Source organism: Cyanistes caeruleus, chromosome 21 (genome assembly GCF_971803275.1).
Source record: "Cyanistes caeruleus chromosome 21, bCyaCae1.hap1.1, whole genome shotgun sequence".
In the NCBI taxonomy this organism is placed as follows: Eukaryota; Metazoa; Chordata; class Aves; order Passeriformes; family Paridae; genus Cyanistes; species Cyanistes caeruleus.
This window is the reverse complement of record NC_141721.1, coordinates 9,137,087-9,151,744: the sequence shown is the minus strand read 5'-3', so window position 1 is coordinate 9,151,744 and position 14,658 is coordinate 9,137,087. Positions and strand designations below refer to the sequence as shown.

General features: G+C 48.4%; 1 protein-coding gene and 2 long non-coding RNA genes across 10 annotated transcripts in view; 2 read left to right on the top strand and 1 right to left on the bottom strand.

Moving 5' to 3' along the window:
• Positions 1 to 57: 57 nt before the first annotated feature.
• On the bottom strand, positions 58 to 11,822 carry LOC111942544 (uncharacterized). The gene is made up of 4 exons (XR_015278482.1): positions 11,558 to 11,822; positions 5,635 to 5,774; positions 5,437 to 5,540; positions 58 to 164 (listed from the first exon to the last, which is right to left on the bottom strand). It is a non-coding gene; the product is annotated as an uncharacterized LOC111942544 (long non-coding RNA).
• Positions 1,212 to 10,910, top strand: LOC111945219 (uncharacterized). 3 transcript variants are annotated; one of them, XR_015278479.1, is made up of 4 exons: positions 1,212 to 1,373; positions 8,092 to 8,246; positions 8,354 to 8,456; positions 9,353 to 10,910. It is a non-coding gene; the product is annotated as an uncharacterized LOC111945219 (long non-coding RNA). The 3 variants fall into 3 exon arrangements; XR_015278480.1 differs by lacking the exon at positions 1,212 to 1,373 and adding an exon at positions 2,247 to 6,617; XR_015278481.1 differs by lacking the exon at positions 1,212 to 1,373 and having other exon boundaries at positions 8,354 to 8,463.
• Positions 11,823 to 11,948: 126 nt separating the features above from the next.
• NF1 (neurofibromin 1) overlaps positions 11,949 to 14,658 on the top strand; it is a 72,644-nt gene continuing 69,934 nt past the window's right edge. For 5 of the 6 annotated variants that reach the window (XM_086859341.1, XM_086859338.1, XM_086859340.1 and 2 more), the window contains exon 1: positions 11,949 to 12,180. In XM_086859341.1, coding sequence (XP_086715467.1) covers positions 12,121 to 12,180 — 60 coding nt within the window. In that variant the 5' untranslated portion in view covers positions 11,949 to 12,120. The remainder of the gene's footprint in view (positions 12,181 to 14,658) is intronic. The other variant, XM_086859342.1, reaches the window with a different exon arrangement.

Genomic DNA, 14,658 nt, shown 5'->3' with positions numbered 1-14,658 from the left:
CGTTCGCGCTCCTGCCCCCGTTCCGCTGCCCGTGCCCGGCCCGGTTCGCAGCCTGACCCCCGTACTCCCGCCGTGGACTGCCCTGGTTCAGGGGCTGGAGGAGTCTTCTACTCTTCAGTGTTACTTTCTGTACGTGTTAGTTCAGCATTTAAATCCAGCGGCATCTGGTTGATGATAAAATTTTGAATTTTTTGTTAATTTAGTTGTTCACAAAGAACTTGGAGAAAGAGACCCTGAGAGCACCTCATTCTCCCTGATTTTGTATCAACATCTCTATATATCCCTCTTTCCTTCCATTATCTCTCTTCTCCTATTGCATATCTAAATTCTGCCCCTCTTCTAGATGAAGTGAATCTTCCTTGCTCTGTCTATGGACTTCAGAGAAGCACCCAGAAGGATAATTAACTGCAGATAATAACTCTGATTTCATTCCAAAGCAGTGGCCTCACTGGCAGATACATTGCAATAGCCATGGGATCAGCTATTCAGCCGTAGCAAGAGCCAGGAATTACCCCAGTGTGAGCGAAGCCAGCAAAGCATTTTTTAAGTTATGAGAGGATACAATGTCAAAGAAAGGAGCCAGGAGAAGTTTGGAATGTTTTTGGTGATGTGAGCACTAGCATGGATTAGTGCTGATTTGTATAAACTCCCCTGGCACATCGTGGCTCTTATTTGAAACAGCACAGTCCTGTTCCTGCTCTTTCCGTCCCCCACTGCCAGCAGAAGGAAGAGCCCTGAGCAGCACCCTGCAGCTAATCCCTGGACAACTTGGAGCAAGGCACACTTGTAGCCAGCGAATATTGTGAAACGCTGCTTGGAATTGCTCATGGGTTGTGAATGTTTGAGCCAGGCCAACCCAGAGCTGAGCTGACTCACGTAAGGATTCTCTGGGGGGTCTGAGCCTCACCCAGAGCCAGCACACCCTTCTGACCCTGGGGGCTCTTACAGCCTGCAAACTGCAGCTTTGGGTTACTCAGCTTCGCAGGGGTGTTACCACGCTGCTGCCTTTCTCACTTTTTTTTTTCCCTCCAGTCCACATTTTGTGCATTATGGACACAAAGGCAAAAAGGGATATGTAAAACCCCAGGGGTTTGCAAGCTTGTTAGAAATTGTTTGGTTTCACAGGCTGTCCCGAGGACATTGGTAGCACCTTCTCTTTTCAGGCGGGGCTGGAAGGGCCGCTGTCCTTGCGTCTGAAGCCAGAGTGGGAGGGGTGAAAAGCTGTGTTCTGTCTGCAAGCTGCCAGCTCATCCCCTCTGCTCAATAGAATGTATCTGTCCGAACTCAGTGTAAACTTGAGGAGATAAAGGAGCCACTCTTTCCTTCCTCGGGACTCTTGCTGTGTTTGTTTCCTTGCAAGTGGTGCAGGCAAGGTGATTTTTCAGATGATTTTTCAGTTCTTCCTGGGTGAGGTGTAGCTGTGGGATCCAGGGTGTCACGTACTGGCAGGGCCTGCAGCAGGTGACTCGGGCTGATTTATGGGTTTTCCATTATCTTCCTTTAGGGATGCAGCTGCCAAGCCTGCATAGGGCTGCTCAGCTGGGAAGCTCACAAACTTGGTGCCATCTTTCTTCATCAAGTCTTTGCTCACTGCAATAAGCTTTCACAAGTGAAAGAGCTTTTGTCCTTTTTGCCTGTCCTGGAAATACCTTCAGGGATCTAGGCTATGGAGCTTTTCCCCAGGCTGCTGGAGCACCAGGATCTGCTGATTTCACATTCCTGTATTCTAACACGTGAATTTGTTTCTACCCATTTCTTTTGCTTTGTCTTCTCTTCTTAAGGTCCACAAGTTCTGTTCCTCCTCCTCACTCATTTTATAAAGCACTCTTGGCAAATTAGGAACAGTTAGGGCCAGTCATACTTAAGTCCAAGGTAGTTCATCTGCACAATAGTGCTTGCCATTAAAAAATTATGCTATTTTTAGTCTACACTGTTAATAATTCACAAGCTCCTGTTTGTTTTGAGAACCTCCTGGGAACAGAGAAAGTTCAGCCTCAGTTTGTGGAGGAAGAAGAGAAGGTGAAAGGAAAAAACAGAATGGAAGAAGGAGAGGGCAAAGAAGGTTGAAGAGGAAAATGGCTTACACTGAAATGAATGGTGAGCAGCAGAGGAACGAGACAGGAAAGTGCTGCCAGGTGTTGGACTTCAATGATCCTTGTGGGTTCCTTCCTATTCGGGACATTCTATGATCCTAGGGAGGTCCAAGTGACAGCTGCCCCCAAGCTGAAGGGTTAAAAATCTCAACATACAAGTAAAGCAACAGCCCAGCCCTGCAAGGAGCTGTTAGAGTGCAAGAGACCTTGCATATGAGGCTTTGCCAGCTCTTGGTCTGTATGTACATTTTCAAAACTCTCAGCAGTCTTTGCCCCGAGTGTCTCCTGCCCCCCTTGCAGCAGTTGTTCTGCCATGAGGTGCTGCTGGGCCTGGCACCATTTCAGCTGTGGCCTCATTTCATGTAGATTTTGTTGTGTGCCTGGTGACTGCAAGCAATATTGGCACCGCTGTGGCCCTGGAGGGTTTGCAGTCTAAACAGACAAGGCAAACAGCAGTTGGGAGGAGGAATAGGGGGACGAGGCCACTTTCTCAGGGTCATCATGGAGCAGCCAGGAGCATAACTGTGTGATTTTCCCACAGGCACCAGATAAGGCTGCCTCCCTTCCTGGAATTCTGGGTTGTCATTTCTCTCTCCCCTTTTGTCTGTTGCTCTGTGACTTATTTACCATTGCTTGCTTGAAGAATTTTAGGTGATTCTAGAGTGATGTACATCTGGTACTTAAGGGGTTAATTTTTAAAGGTCTGCTAAAAGTGTGTGCAGTGGAAAAGCTGCACAGATGGAATATCAGACTATGGGAATTTTTTCTCTGTGTTCTTTTGGTCTCGTTGGGATTTTATAATTTTTGGAGCACGTCTTTGGGTATAATAAATAGAGCAGATGGCTCAGTGTATGTGGGGAATTCAGAGCTTCCACGATGAGTAGCTGCACTGAAATAATGGAGACAGAAGTTTAGAGTTATTCTTTTTAGATTCAAACCATCCCTTCTCTGTAAGCCAGCCAGGGGTGCCTTGTAAGTGAGCAGCTTTCAGAAATATCTGTGCTAAATTTACCCTCTGAGGTACAAGAGGTCCTATCCCAGACGGCTGAAGTGACACTGAGAGCTTTGAGCTGTCCGAAAGAAGGGCAGGGGAGAAGGAAGCTCTGCAAGTGCTGCATTAACAAGTGCTCAGTTCTCCTGGTGCCATCAAGGATTGACCAAAATGAGCTGGGATTGGGAAGCTGGTATAAGACCAGAGGAATTCAAAGCAGTCACACAACAAGTCAGAAAAAGGGCTGTGTCCTGGCCAGCTCTGAGTGTACAAATCACAAGACAGCAGAGAATGTTCTGAATTGTTCCAAACCCAAATGCTTTCGTGTTAATATGAAATATTTACCTTATTTTTTTTTTAATGTCTGATCCAAGGCAGAACTTTACAGTGGTTGCTGCTAACCTGGGGTGCAAGCAGCAGTAATAAACTGCTGAACATGATCATGATGGAAAGAATATTTTTGGGGGCTTTTTTGTTTGTTTGGGGTTTTTTTTGGTTTTTTTTAATGTTTTGGCATTGGACTATCAGGATTGCGCAAACAGGGAAAATCAATGGCATGAAGGGTGTCAGTGTAAATCTCACATGAAGGGTGTCAGTGTAAATGTCAATAAATAATCTATAAATTCAATTTATAGAAAAACAGGCTGCATTTAATAGGAAAAAGGGGATAGAGTCCCTCCATTCTGTAGAGCAGATCAATAAAATAATCAGGACAGAAGAAGTCAGCATGTTGGGGAATTGCAGGGCTGTGTGCGGCAGCTTCTGCCTGGAAACAGCCGAGGCTGCATTCCTGCTGCGGGGAGTTGGGAAAGAGCAGGTTGCTTATAGATAAAGAGTGTTTGCTCACAGATCAAACAGCTTGAGGTGGGCCTGAGCTGGTGTTGAACTGAGCTTGAAAATATTTGGGTGGCTTGTGTCCAGCCTTGGGCTATGGAGGAGGTGCAGAACCTGAGAGAAATGAGCATTCTTTGAAAGCGGAGGTTGGACAAGCAATTTCTCCCAGTCCCCATTTCTGGGTTGTTAAAATGCTGTAAATAGACATAGGAGTGAGGAGGGAACACAGACCCTTCCCTTCTGTGGTACCCTGAGGAAGAGTGGCTGTGCTTGCCCAGAGTGTGCAGGGTAAGGCTGGTGTGAGCCCTTCGTGGTGACACAGGGAAGGGAGCTTGTGGCAGAACTGGCCGTGCTGGATCTTCCCGGGATGGCTCCTCCAGGCATGCCTGAGCCCAGCTCTCTGTTCCCCGCTCCTGTGCAGGTGTGAGTGCTGGCCTGCTCACAGCCCTCTGCGGCTGGGCAAACACTCTGGGAAGAGACACTCATTCTGCAAATGGAGCTGTAATCATGTGCATGTGCCTTATGTGAGCACAGCCCTTTCCACAGGGTGAAGGAATAAGCCACAGCAGCACAGGCCCCATTGCTTGGCTGTCCCACACTACAGGCTTTGTTTCTTTCTGTCTATTCCTAAACAGCCCTGGCTACAGAAGCACCAGCTCTGTGCCTGTGTAATTCACCTGCATCACTTATCTCTCCACTGCACATCTGGCTCTGATCAGCCAGCCAGGGTCACTCCAGTGAGCCTGAGAGCTCTTAAGGGAAGGCCCTGCCCTCTGCATTAACGTAATTGCAGGTTATTTGTGAGATTCCTTCCACAGCTTACTTCCTGAAGGTCTGGCACAGAAATCCGGTTTTGTAATTTGAGCCCTAACGAGTGGCTGGATGTAATTATGGGCTCCATTATCCCAGCAGCCTCTGTAGCATGGAAAGTAAAAGCTCAGTGTTGCCACTAGCACTGAAAATACAGCAATTGGTAGCTAATAACTCCCTTGTGCAAGCAGTGCGTGGGCAGTGTGTACACAGGTAGGACCCAGGTTCTCTGGGGTCTGCTCTGGTCTGTTTATAAATGTTTCCCAAAAGAGGCTGACAAGATTTCTGGTTATACTCTCATTATAGCTCTCCTGAAGGCACAGATTACACACAAAATGTGTAACAAATAAGATTAATAGGTTCCCCACTAAAGCAAAGCAGGATCTGGGGAAGCGTAATTTACCTTTCTGCCAGATGTCATAAATGGGAGATGAGCTAGACATGGTCAGACCTACGGACACAGAGATCAGCTGCAGAGCAAAAGGTGTCAAGGCAGCTGAACACTGGGAATGCTCTGGTCACTGGGAAAAGGCTGCAGAGAACTAAAGACATGGGACAGAGACCACATTCCTGCCAGACCTGACATGTAAGGCAATCTGCAGCTGTGTCCAGGGCTGCATCCCTCTGGAGACAGGTCAGCTGTGTCCGAGGCTCTGGGCCAGGGGCAGCGTCCAGGGAGGGCCCTGCTCAGGGGAGGCTGCTGCTCACCTGCTTTGTCTTCTCAGGCTACAGGGATGGGGCTGCTTTCTCATCCGTGCCTGTGCAGCACTAATTCCAAGGGTTTGGGATGCAGTGGGAGCCCTGAGGAGTCCCTGCAATGCAAACAGCATGGCTGTAGTAAAGGCTGAGTTACACAACTCGGGTGCAAGGTGATAAAGCCACCACATGGAGATCAGGCAGACTTACTCACACTCAATGTGTAGCTTCTAATCTTTAAACTGCAGTTGGGACCCCTTCCATGCTCCTGAGTCAAAGCCTTCCAGCTCCCACATGGCTCAATCCAGGCCCTTTTTTGGGCTGCATTTGAAGGCTGTTTGGCCATGACTCTGTCAAAAAAATGGTGACATTTTCTTTTTTTAATTAAAGTTGAGATCCATGTATGGAAGTAAAAGATAAATTGACCAGTCTAATACAAGAAAATATTTTAAGTGCAATTCCATTACACAACTTAGCTGGAGAAAGCTCATATGCTACACAGCTGTAACCTTTTCCTTTCCTTCCTTACTGAGCCTGGGAGCATTGCCCTCTTGCCTTCTTTCTGTTGGAGCTGGCTTTTCCTGTCATACTGCATACTCTGAGAGAGCTTGGCATTTTTCCCTGCCCTCTGCAGCTCTGGAATACTTTATTGCTGTTTCTTAATGCCTGTTATGACTGCAAGTAAGGCATAAGTGGTGCCTTTCTTTCGCTGCTGCTTTTAAGTCACATGATGATATTTGGGAAATCCGTGGACCTGCAGCACTGCAAAATCATACCCACAATGAAAAATGAGTCCAAAAATGCAAAGAAGGTTAATGAGTCCTTAAAGGGTCAGGTTTGGGTTTAGGGCAAGGAGAGTTACTGATGGCCAGCAGTGTGATTCTGCAGCATTGTCATTGCCCATATGGCCAGAGAATTAAAAAAGTAAATACAAAGACTGCATCTGTGTGTGGATAGCAGCTGGGAGCTCACCAGGAAAGTGCAAATGTAACCATGGTGTTCACAAGAGGGGCATGGCTCCGGGGTAAGCTTCATCCCCAGTTTCCAGCTCCATTTAACAGCAGCTCAAACACACCATGACTGAGGCCTCTGTGATGCTCAGCATTATTTGGAAGCCCAGCAAAGCAGCACATGTTTAATCCAAAGGATGTTGCTACGTACCATCCATCCAAACTGCTGGATATCTACTGCAAGTAAGCCTTTTTAAGGTTTTATTTTAGAAAAGCTTGTGTGGGCTTAAACAGCAGTTGCAATTAAATAGGGCAGCATCAGCTAATGGCATGAGTCATGGGGAGGAAACAGCAGCAGTTGGGGAAAACTCTTCAGTAACAAAGAGTCTTTATATTCATATATTCATACAGGCTGACACGAGGCTTACATAGAGGTTGTTTAAGAAGCAGAAAACTCACTTCTGGTCTTGACATTCTCCCAGTTCTTAAAGACTTACGTTTCCATCAGACAATTCCTTTCCCTTGTCAGTCCCTCCCCTAACCCGAGTACTTAAGAAGGCAGAGCAGAAAGGAGAGACAATCTCTGATGGCCAGGCTGCTCCGGTGGCTTTTCTCCCCAGTGCACTGCACCTGTGTTTAAGTTAAAATAAAGTCCAGGTGTCCCATGTGTGAATCCTGTAGGCCTTTGCTAACCAGAGTCCAGCTGTGACAGTAAATCCCATTTCTGCCCCCAGCCCTTTGGTCAGTGCTGAACTGGCAGGAGTGCTGTGGTGCCAGCAGGGCTCAGACTCTGGCTGCTGCAGCAAGAGCCATGCTTGACGGATGTGCTGACGCTACTGAACCCAAATCCTGGCTCCCAGACAATGTGACTGTGGTCTAAAACCAGCTGATCTAACTGAGAAATAATGGCCCTGAACTGAATGGGACTTGCACAGGTTTTTACACAGTGTCAGGGGGAAAAGTGTCAGGCCCAGTCCCATGTTGTGCAAATTGAGACCAGTTTTAATTCCATGGCCCCCTGAGTGATGGGCATTCCCTGGGCCTCCTTGGGTGGGTCTGCTTGGGTGTGAGCAGCCTTTGGGAGCTGGGCTCCCTTGAGCATGAGGCACTGGAAGGCTTTCTGGAGACAAGCACTCAAACAAGTTTAATGTGATTTTATGGAGAATTCTGCATTGCTTCCAGTGGAACCACTGCAGGATGCAGAGGAGATCGGGCCTAGGAACAAGCTGAAGGCTTCTCTTGCTGATGCGATGGTGTGATAAACAAGAAAGGAAACAAAATGTCAGGGAGAGGAAGTGATAACCTCAAATTATCCTTTGGGGCAATGTTCTAATCTAGGCTGTACTGATTAGTCATCCAGAACAATTAAAATACTGCTTTATAATATTTAAGTAACTTAACCTCTCCAATGACTATCATATGTGGGGATGGCATTACTCACTGGGGAAGGGAAAAGTAGATACACGAAATGATCTCATTCTGCTGAAGTCTTTAGAACACAAGCACATACACTGGGAGTGATTGTGATCAAACAACTTCAGGCGGGACTCGACAAAGAGCTTGTTTATAGCTCCAAGGCAAACGGGCAGACACTGACAGGGCTGTGTCCCTTTCCCCAGCATCAGCCTCTATTTCAGAAAATATACTGTTCCATTAAGTGCAATTAGAATATCAGAGCTCTTGTGAGGCCTTGATAATAGACTATTTCTTTTATCAGATCAAGTGCCAGGGATTAAACTCCTGGTGTTCTGCATCCAAATGAGATTTCTACTGGGCCAGAAATACTTGCTTTTAGAATTGATTGTGTGAAACATCGTGCTACAATTTGAATGATCCTTTGATGACTGGACTTTCTGGGATAGAAGTTCCAATGTGAGTATTTTGTACAGAATTTCTAATTCCTCTGGAGCATAATTCATCATTCTGTGATTACCATTTATCCAGTGGGATCATTTGCTGGCTCTGTTCTTGTTTAACAGATGCTGTTGCAGTCAGGGAGGAACTGAGAAGCAGAGAACACAAAGGAAAACCCGGGGTTTACGCTTAAGACAAGGTTTCTTCATGTTTTGCAGTATGTCCCAGGTGCGGGGTAAGTCAGTGGAAGATATCACGGGAGGAGCAGGAACGCAGGGCTGGCGGATGGAAAGCCGGGCTGTTCTCTGCAGCCAGCCCGAGCCCGAGGGCGTTCAGCGGCCTCTAATGCCCTCTGATGGACAAAAGCATCGCAGCCGGGGCTCTGCCAGGGAGGCTCCTGGTTAAACCTGCCTTTGAGGGGCTTGGAGCTGAGAAGGTGAAGTCACCTCTTACTAAAGCTTGGCAGATCCTTTTCTTCCTCCTTTACTGAGGTTTGTTTGTTTGGCTTAAGAACAGGAGGGAAATATTTTTGACCCTGATGGCAGACTTGGCACAGTTCCCCCACAGTAACACCACGTCCATCAGGAATTGGGATCAGACCTGTGCCTTACAGAGCAATGCTTCCAGAAAGGATGGGAGGTTTCTGGACCAAAGCTGACAAATAGAAATTGAAAAGTATCACTCAGCATGTTTGAGCCACTGCTGGAGTGTTTGACAAATGCTGGTGAAAATGAGAAACTGGGATAGGAGGAATGGAGAGAAAAAAAATCAAAGGATGAAGCAGAGGCTTCAGGGAGTCAGAAGATAAAAAAGGTTAATAAATAAATAATTTGAATTGAAAACACAAGATAGAGGAAAGCAGAAAAATATGTGAGAGGGCTAAAAAAAAAAGAAAATAAGAAAAATTCCATATTCTCTGGCAAAAAGTCAAGAGAAGTGTCACCTCCAAGAGGCAGTTCAGGTGTAATGCCAGAAAGGCCCAGATCTCCTGGGTACAGTGTAGGTGATGTTCAGAAATTAAATAAATCTGAAAGTGTAAAATGCACCAGAAAGGAAGGAAATGCTGCCTTTGAAGGGGATTTTATTGGAGGTGGGGTTGTTAACTGTTGGTATCTGTGACACAGGATCAGCACCTTCTCTCCCAAGCAAGGACAAAGTGTGAGCTGAGAATTCCCTGAGGTTTTCCTGCAGACCTGGCCAGGTCATTTCCTGTGTATGCCTCGATCTTCTCCTCGGCGTCCTCATCCTCCAACTCAGGCAAAAAGCAGAAGTGCCAGAATATCTCCAAGGAAATGATTCATGGGACATTTTTGGCTGGATTGAAAACATCTGCAGCTGGAAACTTCACGAGGGGGACTCTTCCCACATAGATAAATTTCCAACTCACACTTTATGGGTTGGCTGTTCAGGCTGTAAACCTCTGCGCAGAGGGAATAGAGACACGGCAGGGACTTCCCTGTGCCGTGTGATTCCTACCACTTGTGCCACTTTGACAGCCACAATGGGAAATTTTTAGTGAGGAAATGTCATTGGCATTCACACCAAAACCTGACAACACTCTGTGGATGCCTTAGGCTGCAATTCCTTATTTTAGTTTACACAGAAGCTTAAGGAAGTGCATAAAAAGCTCTTGCTAAAGTGTCCTTAAAAATCCAGAAGCAGGAGGTTTTGAAGAGCTGCTGAAGAAATGGTGGCACAACTCAGAGTTATCAGGAGCTAGGGAACTTGGAATGGTTTATTCTGCAGCAATACCCAGCTGTTACAGACAGTCCTGTCTCTGCTTGGGGAGGGCAGAATCAGCTGGGGCTTCATGGACCCACAGGCAGGGTCTGGCACAAAAATGAATAGTAGGGATATTATGGGGGTTCTGGGGACAGCAGGGGCAGAATGGGTCTCCAGTCTAAGTACTGGCTGAACTTTTTCAAGGAGTTGGAGGGAAAATGAGAATTTCCGACATCATCATTCAACCCCTGTGTCTAAAATCTGGGAATACTACAGCAAATCATGTTTGCTTTTAGGGAACAGATTTGCTTTGGGAAAAACACTGCCAGAAGCAGGAAGAAGCAGTTTGTTTTGTTTAGTACATTTTGAAGGGAAGAAATAGCCTATCCTTTTCTATCTCAGTCAGGAGTTCCCAGGATGCTTCTCTCTGATCTAATCATATCACCCTGATTTCTTTCTGGCATTTAGGGACATGTTTTTCAGAACCATATCAGTCAGCTGAAGCCCTTTCCTGCCCCTACATGAATTATTATTGTTTAGATTTTGGCAGAACATAGAGATCCCTGTGAAGATTGTGGCTGGTTTGCCTTCAGTGGAGATTATTCCTGCCTGACTGCAGTGGGACACTGAGGGGTCAAATACATAAACATTTGGAAAAGGAGCCATGACAAGAAGGACCCAATGGGGTCAGTTCTGCCTCCAGCAGGGAGACCAAGCCCTCAGGTTTAATTGGGAATTAATAAACCATCCTGGGTAAGGATGATTTCTGTCATGGTAAAGAACACAAAACACCAAAGGTTCTGCTCCACTGATGTTTTGTGTTCATCTCTGCGGTTTGGTGTTGGTGTTTTGTGTTCTCTGCCTTTGCACTCCCTGTGACAAAGCCTTATTCATCAATCAATTAACTGGGTTTTTTTCTTAAATAAAATATCTGCAATTGATTTTCATCTTTTCATAAAACATCTGCTCTTCAAAAATTTGCTGTCACCCAAGTTCCTGGATTTGATGCCAGAATGCAATGGAACTGTTTGTTGTGTAAATCCAAATTACAGGATTTTTATTGCTCATTATTTACAAGGCAAGTTGACTCAGGATAAATTTGATATTGCTGTTGCTGGTAATAATTCCTATGTGCTGTGATAACTGCAAGAGTCTCTGAGTCACATGGAGGCCCTGACTGAGTGGGGGGACAGAAATTCCATTTGATTCTCCAGTTCTGCCAATTTTAAACCCACTGTTCCAGAGCCCTCACCTCAAGCTGCGTCTTTATTTATATCATCAGAATTTCAATGCGGCTCTGGTATGAAAGAACATTATTTTGTGCTTCTGTCTACCCAGAAGGAAAACAAATTAACATTCCAAAGAAGGAAAGTGGAAGTGGATGTTTATTTGTGTGTATCCTACTTTTCTGAGTCACCGAGTAAACAGTTGGCTAGGGCTGGTGTGACCAGGCTGGGGATGAAGGTGCCACACTCGGACCTGTATTTACTGTCACAGTTCTGCAGTGAAAACTGGGAACGCAACAAAATAAGCTAATTTATAGAAACAACCGGGTTTATATTTAAAAGGTACAATACAGCTGTGAATTCCAGCCTGAGACAGCAAACCTGTGGTTGATCAGTAAAGCGCAGCGGCTGGAGGTGGCCACCGCAGAGGGAATAAAGCATCAGCCAAGGCTCCTGTGTGCAAGGGGAGCGGAGACGGTCCCATGAGGGGCTGCGGACCCCAGCGCGGCTGGGGCAGGTGGGGCGTGCGGGCCGGGGGAGGCAGATGGTCGTTAGTAGCCGTGGCTAGCGGCGCTGGGAGGGCCCGGGCACGGCGTGTGTGCCCGCTCAGCCCTCGGGAACCCTCCAGGACCTTCCTGCCCCTCACGGACCCCCTGCCCGGCCCGGGCCGGGCCGGCCCCACCGCCCCGGGACCCGCCCTCCTCCCGCCCGGCCCCGCCCCGGCGCAGGCGCTGCGCAGGCGCAGGAGCGCGCGGGCGCGGGCGGGGGCGGCGCGCAGGCGCAGTGCGGGCTCGGTGTGCCCCTGGCGCGGCGGGCGCGGCGGCGGGGGCGGCGCGCGCTCCCGCTTCCGGTGAGGTGTCATGGCGGGCCCCGCGCGCTGAGGGCCCGCGACACCGACACCGCCCGCGCGCACCCGCCGCTCCCCGGGCGGGTGGCGGCGGGACATGGCGGCGCACAAGCCCGTGGAGTGGGTACAGGCCGTGGTGAACCGCTTCGACGAGCAGGTAGCGGGGGCGGCGGCGCGTCCCCCTCCCCGGGCTGCGGGGAGGGCCGGGGGCGCGCGGCGGGGGAGCGGCCCCGCTCCCCGGGCGGGGGCGGCCGTGGCAGCGCCGCTTCCGCCGCCCCCCGTCCGCGCCGGGGCCGAGGCCCCGGGCCCCGGCGCCCTTTGTGCCGGGCGGGCGCGGGGCGGGGCCGGCGCTGCCCCTCGGCAGCCCAGCGCTCCGCCGCACGGGGGTCCCGCTGCTGCCCGGGCCCGCGGCCCCAGGTGCGGCGTAGCCGGCCTTGTGCCGGCAGCGGCGGTGAGGAGCGGCCTGGCTGCCCCTCGCTGCTGCTCCCCCTCTCTGCCGAGGTGCCCCTGCTTCCCGTAGACATTCCTGTGAAATTCACGTTCTTGCTTTACATCATCTGGTTCTCTAGAAGGCAGGGAGAGCCTCGAGAAGGAGGTTGAGGAGGGCTGGAGGCGCTGCAGCGGCGGTGCTGCCCGTGCCCCCAGGTGCAAGGGCGATGTCGGTGTGCGGTCCCAGCCCCAGCCCTGCCAGCGCTGCTCTGAGGCGTGAGGAGAGGCTTCCAGCCATTGGTTTCTATTGCAGTGATGGATATTTACATCTCCTTGCAAAAGTCTGCGCTAGTAGTTTGGAGAAGGATTTTCTGAATGGAAGGAAGAGGGATTTGTTTGCCTTAGACTTTATATTTCTCTGATCCAGCAGCAGGACCTGCTTACTGGGATTAGGTGGGTGACTCTCAGCGTGGGTAAGCTCAGTGTTTACACTCCATCCCTACTCCTGAGGTGCTTTCCTGACGTGGGGTAGCTCTCTTGAGGCTCAGTGATCAGTTCCTGTGTTTGTCTCATTTTGCCACACTGTAAGTACAGCCTTTGTGTCACAGGAGGCCCAGCTCTAAGACCCTGCTTGGTGTAAATCCATCAAAAACGTGGAGCTGTTTCTCCAGACTAAGCCTTGTTCCTGTGCTGCATCTGTCCCTCAGTGCTTCAGCACCCTGCTGAAAGATGTGGCCTGGCACAAGAAGAACAAGCTGTTTCTTTTTACATTCATATGAAGTTTGTTTTGAAGAGGAAAATATCAAACTTTGTCTTTTGACATTATAATGAGGCAGATTTTTGCAATACATAATAGACGTATTTGCATAGTTACCTTATTATCCCCCTTATCTTGAGTCATAGATCATTTTTTCCATACACTCAGCAAACATAGGATTGATTATGCTCCCAATAATGCAAGAAAATATTTCTTGATATGCTGGTGTTACAAGGTCCTGGGCTTTCTCCTCTTCTTTGTTGTGCATATTGTGGAATTTGGCTTGCCGGCATCTGTTAGGAGTTACAAACTTCTTAGAATAAAATTATTTTTCTATACTTTCTATGGCATGATTATGGATGGGTGTAGAGGAGGAGTCCTCTCTGGATAGGAAGGAAGCTGTTCTGATTCTTGAGATGCTGAAATAATGGAGTTACAGTGATAACATGCATCAAGTACATCACTGTCAGTCACGGTCGTGGTGTCTTATCAAAGTATACTGAATATATGCACATTATTTCAGTGGTGTTCATGCAGCTGTGAGGGTTTGCATCCTGTGTCTGCCTGAATGCAGGACCTCTGGCTTCAGCACCAGGAGCCACTGCTTGGCATGTCAGACTGTGTTTGAGAGAGGAGGGGGAGAAGGGCAGCTCAGGACCATTGTGTTTTGGTTTTTTTGCACAGGGGAAGACAAACTTTTCCAGGATTTCTTCCTTCCTTTGCAAAGAGGGAAAGTGTAACCATCTTTCCTCCAAATTTACAGATGTAGGCAGGCTTTTCATTCATTTGCTGAGTGCTTGAATTCATTTTAGGGAAGATGAAACAGTGAGCTGAGAGGATGCTAATTGGTATTGAAAACAAGCGAAATCAGGGCAAACCAGTCTGCTCTGGTCTGCTCTTGTTTATTGTTATAAATGCTGCTTTAACCAAAATCTGCTTTTGTGTGTACAATTCTGTGGGCCTGGAGTGACTGGCAAGCAGAGTTTTGTGAATTAACCAGTGCCTGGCTCACGGAATAAATCCCTGGAGCTCCCGCCAGTCCTGCCCTGTGCTCCAGTGAGCCCTCACCTGCTGCAGGACTGGCCTGGGGCTGCCCCCAGGCTTCAGCTGCTGCAGAAGAAGCTGCTGTTGGGACCTGTGAGACCAGACCACACTGACAGAGAGCATGGGGAGAGCTCTCAGCAGAGCCTGCACATAGTACTGGTTACTGTATTTTTCAAAACTTGGGGTGAGCAGAACAAAATTAGACTGCAGTAGCCTGGAATTTAGCCACAGAGCCTGGAAATCTGTGGAATTCCCTGTGATTTCAGACATAGTCAGAGCTTTGGAAAAGAAAATTCTCTCTGGTTTTCCTATGGAAATATTCACTTCCAGTTTTCATGTTGTGTTTTCATAGTGCTTTAAGTGTGTTATGATGTGAAATCATGGGAAGGCTGGTGCAGCACTGGG